This window comes from Oryza brachyantha, chromosome 7 (genome assembly GCF_000231095.2).
Source record: "Oryza brachyantha chromosome 7, ObraRS2, whole genome shotgun sequence".
NCBI classification, from domain to species: domain Eukaryota; kingdom Viridiplantae; phylum Streptophyta; class Magnoliopsida; order Poales; family Poaceae; genus Oryza; species Oryza brachyantha.
The window spans coordinates 2,749,274-2,764,304 of NC_023169.2; the positions used below are offsets into that span (position 1 = coordinate 2,749,274).

General features: G+C 42.2%; 1 protein-coding gene across 3 annotated transcripts; it reads left to right on the forward strand.

The window, feature by feature from the left end:
* The first annotated feature begins 1,551 nt into the window (after positions 1–1,551).
* Positions 1,552–10,407, forward strand: LOC102700813 (DNA (cytosine-5)-methyltransferase 1B). 3 transcript variants are annotated; one of them, XM_006657446.3, is made up of 14 exons: positions 1,552–1,643; positions 1,752–1,863; positions 2,834–2,873; positions 4,437–5,901; positions 6,024–7,506; positions 7,622–7,786; positions 7,869–8,064; positions 8,152–8,263; positions 8,357–8,504; positions 8,632–8,829; positions 8,909–9,187; positions 9,280–9,441; positions 9,566–9,784; positions 9,901–10,407. In XM_006657446.3, exons 3-14 carry the CDS (start codon positions 2,840–2,842, stop codon positions 10,033–10,035), a joined length of 4,596 nt encoding a protein of 1,531 aa, XP_006657509.1. In that variant the 5' UTR covers positions 1,552–1,643; positions 1,752–1,863; positions 2,834–2,839; the 3' UTR covers positions 10,036–10,407. The 3 variants fall into 3 exon arrangements, with proteins under 3 accessions (XP_006657509.1, XP_040381984.1, XP_006657508.1); XM_040526050.1 differs by having other exon boundaries at positions 1,752–1,838; XM_006657445.3 differs by lacking the exon at positions 1,552–1,643 and having other exon boundaries at positions 1,704–1,838.
* The last annotated feature ends 4,624 nt before the right edge of the window (positions 10,408–15,031 follow it).

Genomic DNA, 15,031 nt, shown 5'->3' on the forward strand with positions numbered 1-15,031 from the left:
AGTAATTCGCGAAATGGAAACAAAACCAGACCAAATTACGTGAAAAACGAGTGCAAAACACGGTGAAATCCGCACCACCAATCCCTCCCCCTTCGCAGAAAAAAGGGCATGTTCTTGTCCAAATAATATTTACATCTAATCCCAAATCCAAAAATTGCTATTGCCAAAATTTCGACAAGATGAGAGTGGTTAATTTTAATAGCAAACTGAAAAGACCCGAAATGTTAGGCCACGTTCTTTTATTCGGTTTGCTAAGCTAAATTATATCATTTTCTGAACGTACATTTGACAGAAATTTTCTATGTAAAAGGTATTTTAAAAATTATATTGATCCCTTCCTTTTGGAGACGCCGAATTGCCGGATCCTCCCGATTCCCCCCCCCCCCCCCCCCCCCCGTGTGGATGGAAATGAAACGGTCGCGAAACCCAAATATTTTGGGGGCGCCGCGGCTCCCGCCAAAGAACCCCGCCTCCGCGTTCACATCCATTCCACGCGCGCACCACCACAAAACCTCACACTGCCGCCGGCGGCGCCGCGTGCTCGCTCCCCCCTGCCCGCTATAAATCCCCCCGCTTCGCTCGCGCCGCGCCGCTCCCCCCCTCCTTCCGCTCGCCCTGTCGCGCCACCGCCGCCTGCCTCGCTCCGTGTCGGGGGGCCGTGCTCCGGCGCCGAGAGGTGGGTGGGGAGCGGAGTTCCGCTTGGGTAAGCTTGCGAGGTAGGATTTGCTTTGTTTTGTTTTTCCGCCGTTGTAGTGGGTGATGCTTCTCGATCCGTTGTGCTTGGTTGGCTTCGCGCGTGTTGGTAGTCTGGTGATTTGTGGGGGGTTTCGGGGGCGGGATTTGGCCGGTGGATTCGCTCTGCTGCTGCTGCTGTTCCGGGTGCGCGTCCAGGTTGGGAGGGCATTTGAGGAGGGTGGGGGGGGGGGGATGTCGAATCCTGCATTGCTACTTGCTGTTCGTGCTGTGCTGCGGTTTTGAAGGCGTCTCGACACGGATCATCTCGAGATTTCGGGGTTTTGCCTGCGACGGAGCGTTGCTTTAGAGTTGGGGAACGGTGGATTAGCCCGCGGACTCGTGGGGTTTGGGAGAGGATTTGATCTAGAAGGGGTTTTACTTACCAAATCCTTGTTCATGCTGCTTGATGGCGCGATTTAGGGGGAAATTTTCGGGTTGAAGGATTTATTGCAGGATTAGCCAGCGAAATCACGTCTACTGTTCCCGCTCCCCTGTTTTTTTTCGTCCTCTCAATTCCTAGAACGGGACGGAGTGTGTCTGGGTGGAGGTTGGGGTTAATCCACCCGTTGCCTCGGGGACCGTGTCCTCCACTATCCGCGCATTTTGGTCCGGTTCCGTTCGTAGCTGCTTCTCGCAAAGTGATCTCTGATGCGCGCTCTAGGGGTGCCGATTTGGGGGGTGCTTCGGCGTGATTAGCTGCATCTGAGGCCGCCCCGATTTGGGGCTGCTTCAGTATGCTTCTCCGCCGCGCCTGCGCCGCCGCCGCCGCCGCCTATATTGTCGTCATATTGGGGGTTTAGGAGACTGTCTTGATGAATCTTGCGGTGTGGGTTAGTGGTGCTGCAGTGGTGATGGTTTGGTCCGAGTTATTAATCTTCTTGGCACAAATCTGTACGACGTGTTATTCAGTAATAGTGCTGAGTCGCTTTCCCCAAATTGGTCAACTTCTAGGGTAGTTCAATAGATATTTTCCCCATCTGATGGAGATAATTTATCTGGTGTTTTCTGCAATGCAGGCGTAGCGAATCTTTGTGGTTTTTTAATCTTCATCACCAATTTCTCCCCGCCCTCGGTACCCCGCCGCCACCGATTGCCCGTAGCTGGTAACCTTGTTCATCACTCTACAAGGTTTTTCTGTTATGGATTCACATTCTTTTTACAGCGTTATGTTGCTAGATGTGCTACTATGGTGAATTTGGGCTTGCAATTAGCAGGTCGTTTAGATGCTGCGTGCTTTATATGCTACCTAGTTTGTGTAACAGTAGCACCAAATGTTTACACCGTTTCATTTTTAGAGTTTCTGGTTGGTAGTATCTGTGGATGAAATGTGTTTATGTTGGGTTTATGCATATCTTGATAGCACGGTCTGGAATATTCCATATGCTTGCGGTTGATTCTTCCACTATCTCTCTGTAATGCATTTGGTAGTGCTCATTTGTGTCTCCCGCTCTAACTTATGATGGACCAATGCAAACCAATCTTTGGGTATTTTTAAGACCTGTGATACAGTTACTGAAAAAAAAGAATACCTGACTGTTGGTTGGCTTGATATGCTTGTGTATCCTCCCTAGTTGTTTCTTAGGAAGAATACACAGGGTTTAGCATGCTACTCTAGAGCTTTCATTGTGGCACAGAAGGAAAGGGAACTTTTTATTAGGGTTTTCAACATAGGTGTATGATGATGCTAGTCATCCTTGCTACATGATTCTACACATACGTGATTGTCCGTACATTTCCTTACTCTTGGTGATATATGTTAAACCATTATGCTTTTTGACCAATGAAACCTAGTTTTAGCATAGTGTGTAAATGGAAAACTGCACTAGTGCCACGCCAAATATAGTTGAACAGAGAAATAACATATGTAGAAGTCAAAGTCGCAATCCCTTATCCAACCATTTATATCCTACAATCTCTCTCCATATTGGATGTTGAACAGCCTAAGTATACCTTGCATATATGTGTTTTTTTTGCAAGGGTTGTATATATGTGCTTCTAAAAAATTGTATTGTTTATTTTATTTTATTTTTCACAGTTAGTTTCAAGCTAGTAGCAAAATTATTTATGTGCAATGTCTCACTAATTTTAAATTTCACAGGGAGAAATGGTGAAAACTCCGCGTTCTCCTGTAACCACAGGTCTTGTTCTTAATTATCTTGTTTTTACTTGCCCTGTATGACAATGAAGTGCTATGCTGTTATCTTTTCAATTTATGGCATGATATGTTCTTTCACTGTTTTCAGGAATATCTTGTGATATACACTATTTCTACCTGGATATTTTCTTATTCATTCACTTTACCTTGAGAATGTAAATCTCTGATGGCACTTGACTCTTGTTTGATAGATGATATCTGCCACATGTCATGTATTTTACCAGTCCGATCAAGCGTGTTATGATGTATTTTCTTTGCAGAAAATGGAAAGTCAGGGGTCTCCCCTAGCATAACAAATATGCATTCTGCTGGGTGTTTCATAGATGTATTGTGAAAAGAGATGACATATATGTCTATATAGACACGGAATAAACACTAAAGCTCCCACTATGCTCCCTCTTCCTTGTCTGCAATAAATCAATAATTATTGAATACTATAAGAAGGCACATTCTTGTTCCGCAACAGTGATGTGTTGACACAAACTTGATGTCTTAATGCTAAAACGTATTAGCCAAATTTGACTACTCAAAACAAACAATCCAATTGCCTCTGTGCTGCTCACAGAGGCCAACACAGAGCGACATAGGCTGTTCCAAAGGGAATGTACATTGCATCTCCTTGCTGCTTCTGCCAGTGAATCGCCGATGGTGGTGACTTTACCATCTTCATCAACCTTACTTTTGTGCCATTGGTCTCAGTAGGCTATTGGTCTTCCTTTGCGGTACTTTCTTGACACCGTCAGGGTAGAGATAACAATGAGATCATGTTGAGGCATAGTATTGAGCTCTAATTCCTATTAGTGCGAAAACTCTTTTCCTTACCTTTATTGGTTGGAGTCGGCAATGATGTTGACCAAATTGACATTCCCTTCTGAAGGCATCTCTTTGGAGAATCAGTACATGGGAGCAGTGGTAGAAACCATTGACCTAATCTTCGCTGATTGAGTGTAACAACGATGATGTGAGCTGTGCTCCCTTCTTGGAGGTGTTGTTGTCATGGATTCTAAAGCTTCAAGGGCCTCTTTCAACTATTTTGCTCGTGATCGGTAGTCTGGTGGTTTCAATTGTGGGGCTATGTTTCTTTTTTTCCTTGACCAGCTTTAGCATTGACAAGTTTTTGTGATGTTAAGGCTAATGCTTGTGTGCATCCCTAGTTGATGTAGATGCATACGTGAAAAGCACAGAAAGAATATACGTTTTGAAAAATACAGCGTCATGGTACCTCCTCAAGGATGGGACTATATATATATATATATATATATACTGGATCCTTGTGCTGCATTTAATTTCTACATGCCTATACTTTTCAAGTTATTGATGATAGAATGCATTTGTTATTTGACTGGTTTATTTGGTGAAATATTGTTCTATCATTTAATCCAGTTAGTGAACCAATACTTTCCTTGTTGTTATGCTTTACTTTATTCTTCATCTTTGTTTTTGTCATTCATGTTTTGTTTTTTATTCTCAATTCTGTACTACATTCAAGCATTTCCTTTCCTTAATTTAGTTGTTGATTGACATGCGAGTGGTATGGTTTTTTCAGGAAAGAAAAGGTGCAGAGCCAAGCCGCAAAAGAAAGATGAAGATACAATTGATAATGGCAAATTGGACAAGGAACCTCAGGATGCAACAAAAGAGATGGATGAAGTTGGAAAGGGTGACACCCGTGCTGCCTGTAAGAGGCCAAGAAGAGCAGCAGCATGTTCTGATTTCAAAGAGAAATCTGTACGGTTATCTGATAAATCCTCTGTTGTCGCGACCAATGAAAATCAGATCGAAGAGGAGGAAATAGATGCTGTAAAGGTGACAAAATTAGGACCAGAAGATCAGCGACCTTGTCGGAAATTGATTGATTTCATCTTGCATGATGCTGATGGGAAACTGCAGCCCTTTGAAATGTCAGAAATTGGTGATTTTTTCATCACAGCTCTTATCATGCCCATGGATGATGATTTAGAAAAAGATCGTCAAAGAGGAGTACGCTGTGAAGGATTTGGGCGAATTGAGGACTGGGCAATATCTGGTTATGATGAAGGTACTGCGGTAGTCTGGGTCTCAACAGAAGTTGCTGACTATGAATGTGTGAAACCAGCAGGCAATTACAAATCTTATTATGACCACTTCTATGAGAAGGCCCAGGTCTGTGTTGAAGTTTACAGAAAACTTGCAAGATCAGTTGGTGGGAATCCTAGTCTGGGTTTGGAAGAATTGCTTGCTAGTGTTGTTCGTTCTATTAATGCTATCAAAGGTTACAGCGGTACACTGAGCAAAGATTTTGTGATATCCATTGGTGAGTTTGTGTACAACCAGCTAATTGGATTGGATGAGACAGCAAACAATGATGATGAGAAGTTTGCTACACTACCAGTTCTTCTTGCTCTAAGAGATGGGTGCAAATCTAGAGTAGAATTAAGCAAGCTGAAGCCTAACATCTCAAATGGAACACTGAAGATTAATGATGCGGAGTGCAAAGAGGTAGAGGTAACTGAGGATGATGATGAGAAGTTAGCAAGATTGTTGCAACAAGAAGAAGAATGGAAGATGATGAAACAGAGAGGTAAACGTGGAACACCTTCTCAGAAAAATGTCTACATCAAAATTAGTGAAGCTGAGATTGCCAATGACTATCCTCTGCCTGCATACTATAAACCCTCTAGTCAAGAAATGGATGAGTACATATTTGACAGTGACGATAGCATGTATTCTGATGTGCCAGTAAGAATCCTCAACAACTGGGCTTTATACAATGCAGAATCCAGGCTTATTCCTTTGGAACTAATCCCTATGAAAGCAGGCACTGAAAATGATATAGTTGTTTTTGGATCTGGTTTTATGAGAGAGGATGATGGCAGTTGCTGTTCTACTGCTGAATCTACAAAGTCGTCTTCATCAAGTAGTTCTAACCACCAGGATGCTGGTGTTTCTATTTATCTGAGCCCAATCAAGGAATGGGTTATAGAATTTGGTGGATCAATGATTTGCATAACCATTCGAACTGATGTGGCCTGGTAAGTACTCCAGCCAGATCCTTCCAGTGCGCATTTTTTTTTTCATTATTCACTCTTTGTGCTGGGAAACAATTTTCCCGGCCTGCACTACGTTGATGCTTATATCTGACTTGTGATTTCAGGTATAAGCTACGGCAACCTACAAAGCAATATGCTCCTTGGTGTGAGCCTGTGTTGAAAACAGCAAGGCTTGCTGTTGGCATCATAACCCTACTAAAGGAGCAAAGTCGTGCTTCAAAGCTTTCTTTTGCTGATGTCATCAAGAAAGTGGCAGAATTTGATAAAGGGAACACTGCATTTATATCACCTAACATTGCACTGGTTGAGAGATATATTGTGGTACATGGACAGATTATTCTTCAGCAGTTTTCAGATTTTCCAGATGAGACTATCCGGCGTAGCGCATTTGCTACTGGTCTTTTGATGAAGATGGAGCAAAGAAGGCATACAAAGTTGGTCATGAAGAAAAAGGTTCCAGTGATGAGGGGAGAGAATCTGAACCCAAGTGCAACTATGGGCCCAGCATCAAGAAGAAAAGTGATGCGCGCAACAACAACCAGGCTGATCAACAGGATATGGAGTGATTACTACGCACACCATTTCCCTGAAGATTCCAAGGATGGAGATACAAATGAAGCAAAAGAAATTGACGATGAACTGGAAGAAAATGAAGATGAGGATGCTGAAGAGGAAGTACAAATTGAAGAGGAAGATGTCTCAAAAACTCCACCATCAGCACGGTCTCGAAAGTTGGTGTCACAAACATGCAAAGAAATTAGATGGGAAGGTGAAGCAATTGGTAAAACAGCTTCTGGAGAAGCTCTATATAAATGTGCTCATGTTCGAGAGCTCAGAATAAATGTGGGAGGGGCAGTTGCACTAGAAGATGATTCAGGAGAATTGGTCATGTGCTTTGTTGAGTACATGTTTCAGAAACCTAATGGAGCAAAACTGGTTCATGGAAGGCTGTTCCAGAGAGGTTCACAGACTGTTCTAGGCAATGCTGCAAATGAAAGGGATCTTTTCTTAACCATTGATTGTTTAGAATTTGAGTTAGAGGATATCAAAGAATTGTTGTCTGTCAATCTCCAATCATTGCCCTGGGGTCACAAGTATAGAAAAGAGAATGCTGAAGCTGATAGGATTGAGCGTGCCAAAGCTGAAGAGAGAAAGAAGAAGGGTTTGCCAATGGAATATTTGTGCAAAAGCTTGTACTGGCCTGAGAAGGGTGCATTTTTCTCCCTTCCTCATGACAAACTGGGTCTTGGTAATGGTTTCTGTAGCTCTTGTGAGCACAAAGAGCCAGATTGTGATGAACTGAAAATACTATCCAAAAGCAGCTTCACCTACAGAAACGTTACCTACAATATCCATGACTATCTGTATATTAGAGCTGAGTTTTTCTCCCAAGAGGAGGATCGTGCAACCTTCAAGGCAGGGCGTAATGTGGGTCTAAAGCCCTATGTAGTTTGCCATCTATTGGATGTCCATGAACCTGCTGGGTCCAGAAAAATTCAGCCGGCATCAACAAAAGTCAGTGTTAGAAGATTTTACAGACCAGATGACATTTCATCGGCCAAAGCTTATGTTTCTGACATCAGAGAGGTTATATTCTTTGTCCTCCTTTTCTATGTTTAAATATCTGCTGTTATCATATTCATTACTGTCATTGTTTGCAAGATAGTTCTCCTAACATTTGCTTCAATGCTTTGTGCATCAGGTATACTATAGCGAAGATATAGTTAAAGTGCCTGTGGATATGATAGAGGGGAAATGTCAGGTCAGAAAGAAGAATGACATCTCAAATTCAGATCTTCCAGTGATTGTTGAACATGAATTTTTCTGTGAACTTTTCTATGATCCTGCCACTGGAGCTTTAAAGCAGGTCAGTTAATAAGCTAATAAACATCTTATTCAGCAAGTTTCAGTTCCATAGTTAACTGATGCGTGCTGTATATCTGGACCAGTTGCCTCCAAATGCTAAGCTCATGTCTGCGCAACAAAAGGCAACTGCCGCTTCGAGAAAGAACAAAGGAAAGCAGATCTGTGAGAGTGATCAAGTGGATTCAGATAAACACATGAAGGTGCACAAAGAGAATTGTCTTGCAACTCTTGACATTTTTGCTGGCTGTGGAGGTTTATCTGAAGGACTGCAGCAAGCTGGTATGCACTTGTCTTCAATAATGGTTTTTAGCTTTATCATCGACATGTTGGTCTTCATACTAATTTAATACCATTTAAATTTTGTAGGTGTATCGTTTACAAAATGGGCAATTGAATATGAGGAGCCAGCTGGTGAAGCATTTTCCCAAAATCATCCAGAAGCTGCGGTGTTTGTGGATAACTGCAATGTGATTTTGAAGTAAGTGCACTTTGTTATGTCTTTTTTGTATGTGTTATATATCCCTTTTTTTTACTTCTGCAGCTCAACTGGGACTGTTTTGCGATTGTGCAGGGCAATTATGGACAAATGTGGAGATGCTGATGACTGCGTTTCAACTTCTGAGGCTGCTGAGCAAGCAGCTAAACTTTCTCAAGAGAATATTACGAACCTTCCTGCCCCTGGTGAAGTAGAATTCATTAATGGTGGTCCTCCATGTCAGGTATATTATTTTTCTATACCTTTTAGATAATGAAAGTTTTTTTTGGCTAAATCTAGGCAAGTAAATTGTTTACACCTCCAGTACTTGTGATAATGACTTGAATTTTGTAATTTTTTTCTCAAATCAGGGCTTTTCTGGGATGAACAGATTTAACCAAAGCCCATGGAGTAAAGTTCAATGTGAGATGATTTTAGCATTCCTCTCTTTTGCTGAATATTTCCGCCCCAGGTTCTTTCTTTTGGAAAACGTTAGGAACTTTGTTTCGTTCAACAAAGGACAGACTTTCCGACTGACAGTTGCATCTCTTCTGGAGATGGGATACCAGGTAATTACTCTTGTGATTATTTACTTAAAATATATATGTTTTGAATCTTATTATAACCAGAGTCTGTTTACTTGGCTAGGTCCGGTTTGGAATTTTAGAAGCAGGGACTTTCGGTGTTGCTCAGTCCAGGAAAAGGGCATTCATTTGGGCTGCTGCCCCTGGAGAGACTCTGCCTGATTGGCCAGAGCCAATGCATGTGTTTGCTAGCCCTGAGCTGAAAATAACACTGCCTGATGGCAAATACTATGCTGCTGCCAAAAGCACTGCTGGTGGGGCTCCTTTCCGTGCAATTACAGTTAGAGATACAATTGGGGATCTACCAAAAGTGGAGAATGGTGCCAATAGACTCTTACTTGAGGTAAACTATTTCTCCTATCTGGCTATCCGCTCCATTTTATCCTGTTTCTGCATTTGATTTCTATGCTAAATGAATACCCTTTTGTAATGCAGTATGGTGGTGAACCTGTCTCTTGGTTCCAGAAGAAGATTCGAGGGAACACGATCCAACTGAATGATCACATATCTAAGGAGATGAATGAACTGAATCTCATCAGATGCCAACGCATTCCAAAGCGGCCAGGTTGTGATTGGCATGACCTACCAGATGAGAAGGTAACTGCCATGTACCTCAGAACATTTCCATTATCTAAAAATACTGCCATGTACCTTGTTGTATCCACTTTGTTATGCGCTTTCCTGGCGTTCGTGGAATGTTGATCATTATGGATATGCACAGGTGAAACTATCATCGGGGCAACTAGTTGACTTGATCCCTTGGTGCTTGCCTAACACGGCTAAAAGGCATAACCAGTGGAAGGGGCTGTATGGTAGGCTGGATTGGGAGGGCAATTTCCCCACTTCCGTGACAGATCCCCAGCCAATGGGCAAGGTTGGCATGTGCTTCCACCCTGAACAGGATAGGATCATCACAGTCCGTGAATGTGCGCGATCTCAGGTAAGCTGATATCCATCCATCCAACCCATATGCCTCTTCCCGCCATCAAAGTTATCGTGAATTCGCAATTCCTGGAGAGCCAGTACTGACAGTTTGACTCCTATCCTTGTCTGCAGGGCTTCCCTGACAGCTACCAGTTCGCGGGCACCATCCAGAGCAAGCACAGGCAGATTGGCAATGCTGTGCCTCCACCTCTTGCCTTCGCACTTGGGAGGAAACTGAAGGAAGCTGTTGATGCAAAGCGTCAATAGGCGTCACTACATCGGCTCTATGACTATTAGGTCCCTTCTCCGATGATCAATGAAGATGATTCTTCCCAGGAGACAAACATACAAACATGAGTGTAGTTACCCTTGATTGTCGGCTGCATTTCTATCTGAATTGTTAACTGTGTGTTGATTGAAATTTTAGTCATATAGATCCATGGTTGTACATTTTAGAGGTTGTGATTGATACCCTGATTAGGGGTATGATTAAGTGGTTGTATTCAAATATTGAGACAAAATAATACTAGTTAGTGATGGCTGAATTGTTATCGTGGGTTATCTTTTCCAATCTGGAAACCCTCTTTAATCTGGAAACCTTATGCTTGTTTTTGGTTGGTTCAGGCTTGGAAAAAAATCATCTTTTTTTAGACCTTAAAGCACTGATGAGGTATTGTACATGTCTTCGAAGATGCTACAATATATGCTCATTTTACTGGATAGTTCAATTTATGCTTCCTTCGGAATGGATAAATTTCAGAGGGATTTTTGAGCTAAATCCTGTGGATGTCCTGTACTGTAAGACTGTTATAAATGAGCACTTCAGCATGTCCATGAGAACTGGTCTTTTACAAGCTTAGTGAGCATGGATTATTGATTTCCACTTAAACACATTATCTAGTTCAACTCAGAAGGCTCATCTTAACAAAGAGGGTGATTGTTTAGCTTTTTAGAACAACTCCAAATGGCATACTTGCGAATGAAAAAAATAATTGGTGAATAAAACTTTCATATATGTGTTCTTATTGTTCTAAAAGTAAATGCTAAAAACTACGATGAAAAGGTCTCGAAACCAACTCTAAATTTAAGTTTAAAATTTAAAGAAGCAGAAGTGAAAAGATAGGGTTAAAATGAAGTTGGTCCATTCAATTTTACCTTGACATGTGATGCAGTCTCAGCTTAATTTAAATAGCTGGTTTTCTTATTTTTCCTTATTCACGCAAGAGCTGGTTTTACTCTCCTTGATTGAATCTTGATGGGCGATGATTTCTGAGCAGTTACAAAACAACCTTGGTAGATGATGCAAGATATTTTCCCCTTCGGACTCAATTTTTTGCCACAAAATATAATTTATCTATTTCATAAGACTTTCTAGTCTTATATAAATTTATATTGATATTAATGAATATATACATTTATATAAATTATATATATTTATTAAATATAAATCTAAAAAAAAGCTAGAAAGTCTTACGGTATGAAATAGAGGTAATACACGTCATTACCAAAATTTAAATTCTAAAACCAAATTTGAAATTGTTTAGGGTATTTCTTATTATAGTTCCAACATTGTTTTAAGTTGTCAAGAACACAAATATAACTACAAATGATTTTTTTGTCATATTATCAGTATAGTTGGCTAACCGATGGACCTCAAATGCATTACCGTGTTTAACAAGGCCATAATTCAACGAGGCTAAAGACCTCCGCAACATTAGGGTGATTTTTTGAGTTTTTTTTTGATTTTTTTCGTAAAAAAAGTCAAATGGCATATTTGCAAATAAAAAGTAATTTATGAATAAAAATTTCATATACATACTCTTAGAGATCTAAAATTACAGGCTCAAAAATAAACTTCAATAAAAAAACCTCAAAACCAACTCTAAATTTAAAGTTAAAAATTCAAATCTTAACTTATAAACATAAGCAAAAACGAAAAGACGAGGTGGTGCTCGATCTTTCTCCAACGGTGGCCTTTGCATGAGCAGCAGCCAGTCAATCTGTACATGGAGGAGATGGTGGAGGAGTAATTCATGTGTCCCTGTCCCCTTCCCATAGACGGAGCTACTTGTACTGAGGAGAACCCACTCAGAACAAATTTTAGCTATAGTTTATTGATTTTTATTATATATGTATCCCCTCAATTTAAATTCAGACACCCGTAACAGTTTAAACCTAGTCCAAAACCTTCTCTGACGGTAGGAGCTCCCCACACGCCCCGTACTGCGTAGGAGGCCTAGGGGCGAAATAAAGATGAAGACCTTTAAAGATTAAAAAAATTCTTTTTACCAGTGGCCTAATATGATAATATTTATTATATTATAGAACAAAATATTTAAGTCAGAATAGACAATCCAAACACCTGACGATATTTTTATGAGTCATGGCTGTCGAGAATATGTCAATACACCAACAACTTTTTATAATTTATAATTTAGTAGACCTAAAAAAACTAGACCATGAAGATCAAACAAAGCAATTTCTTCTAGCATTTCTAGATGCAAAATCATTGATGATAATAGTAAAATCAATTTCATCTACTGTCCTTCTCAATGCAAATAGTGCCGAGACCATTTAGCGTTTCTTGTGACTTCGCTGACCTCAGAAAGTTCTTCAGTAACCTCAACTTGGAAAAACTCCTTTTTGCCGCAGCTACAGTCACATGCACAGTGAAAACAAGTCGATAGGCAATTGAAACATTTAGCTAACTGCCCATCTTTAACAAACTCAAAAATCTCCATAGCCGTCTTGGTTTGTCTGGTAATGTCGCTTGAATCACTTTTAGTTCAGAAAAAAAAGATCATCTTGCTCCACATATGGAACTATTTTTGAGAATTTTTTCTTAGCAAATTTAGTTCAACATTTTCTTAACTCTATATCGTCAAGAGACTTCAAGTGTTTTGAGCTAAGTAGATAGATGAGGTGTATATTTGTAAAACAATTAAGAATTCATTAAATTAAATCATTCTATACAAGAATTGTTTTGGCATTAATAGGGGGCTCTAGTATTTGTTAATGCATGTCTATGACATGTAGGGACTACTGCTCACACGTCAACGAGTCATGGTGGTAAATCCTAGAGTTCCACTCAGAGAAGGGGCAAATCAGGAAATTTTTCCTTTGTATTTTCGTCATGAAGAAAGGGCAAATCAAAGACCATTAGATTGAGATCAGATGACTAGGGTGTAGCTACTCCTTATATATATATCTACATTTCCCATCTAGACCTAATCCCTACCACCCTAAACCCGTGTCGTCTCCGCCGCCGTCGCCGCCGCCACCATATCCCACCCACCTCTAAACAGCTAGTTGTCAACAACTAACCTTGTTCTCCTCCAAGCTCGGTGATCCTCTATCAAGGAAAAGGTAGCATTAGGCGGCGACTCGAACAACTTGTATATGTTAGCCTCAAGACCTCGACAAACAACTTGTATGTGTTAGCCTCAAGCCCTCGACAACATGCTCCTCACCAGCCAGTTCGGTGAGAGACCTATCTCAACGTGCTGAGGCCGCGGGGTGAAAACTAACCATAGATAGGCAACCAAGGAGGAGTTCACGAGAAGTAGGCAAGGGCATGGCGAGGAAGGCGGCATGAGGCACGCCATGTGTATAGGAGTGCTGTCACTTCGAGGAAACAAGAGGATGCAATGGGGAAATTAGGGTTGCGAATGAAAGGTAAATCCAATGGCTAAGATTTAATGGTAGTTAACGGCCCACTTGGCCCATGAAGAGTACACTACGGTTTATTTCTCTCCTACTAGCTGCCTCCTTTCTTGTCTTCTTTTTCAATAGTTGATGTGCGGTGGGCATGGCCATGGTCATGCATAGCGCACGGTTTATGGTAGGTTGGCGGCCTTTCTCTCTTTTCCCCTCTCACACTCTTCATTTTTCCCATCTCCTCTTATCTTTTCCTTGTCGCTTGCTCTTTTCAAACAGGGTGGTGGAAGTAGAACAACCTCCTTGGGATCTTAAAAATTCCATCTTATGGACACAAAGCCCATATGCTAGATGGGGCATTCAACGTCGTCGAAAGTGGAGTTCGGATGTTTTAGCTCCGCTGTTGGTATCTTTCAATCTCCCCCCATGTCGATCATGGAGGAATAGAAACAAGGTAAAAATCTCGACCTCATTCCTATGCTTGATTTATCAAATATCTCGCTAGATCCACATATGCCGTTATTGATTTATCATCAGTTATGATCATCTTTTCTCCATCTTATTCCCATTTGCCATGATAGTGTTTTCTTCGTCTTACCAAAATTATATTGTATTCTCTTCGTCCCATATTAGAAGATTTACTAGATTTATCTAGATTCATCAATATATGGATGTATATGTTTTATATATGTGTCTAGATTCATTGGCACATACGAACATAGACAATACTAGGAGGGAATATGGATACCTAATCAAGTCTGCAAAATACCGAGGAAGTTCCCTCGTGCACGTTGAATTCTTGCTATTCTAGGGTAGGCAGGCGCCCAAGCCCACCAGCAAAACACACGAGGATTGCACGGTCCCTCCGGTGCGGCACACGGTCACCGATCGATCGATCGGTCGGTCACAGAAAAAAAGGAAAAAACGTGCGATCCATCGCACGGTGGCACGAGCTCGCCGCGCCGTCGGCAGCCGAAACAGTCACCCGAGCCACTGAAAAACCGCCGCCACGGCATCACCGATCGCCGGCGTAATCCTGCACCAAAACGAGCAGGGCCGGTCGCGTTCGAAAGCTAGATTCTGGACCCACACGACGGAGGCGACGGATCAAGAAATGGTCGATCGCTTCGACGGCGATCGCCGCCCAAAGTCGGGAGAGAAGCACACTGGCGACAATAGTTTACCAAAAACGGACCAACCATCACCTGGAGGGCGGTTTCTCCCCCGATCCTGGACCAAACCCCGCGAGAACGGTCTCGTTCGAAAGCTGATTTGCGCGAACACAAAATCTTTGTAGATCGCATCGCGTGAGATCGATCGTGCAGCGAGGTATCGGCTCGCGAAGTCGGGGCGGAAACACATGGGCGAACAGCTCCCCGGCGGCTGTGGCGAAGCTGGGGCTCGCTCTCTTCCAGTGGGCGGAATCCGCGCGCGGCTGGCGGCCTCAGCCGTCGGATGGGCGTCGATCCAACGGCTCGCGTCGCCCGCGCGGCTATCCGTGGGATTCGCCTCTCGGCCAATCGCAGCGCGTCTCGCCGCCGCTCGCCTCGCCGCCCCGCTATATAAGCCGCCGTCTTCGCCTCCGGCCTCCTCACCCGCACCCGCC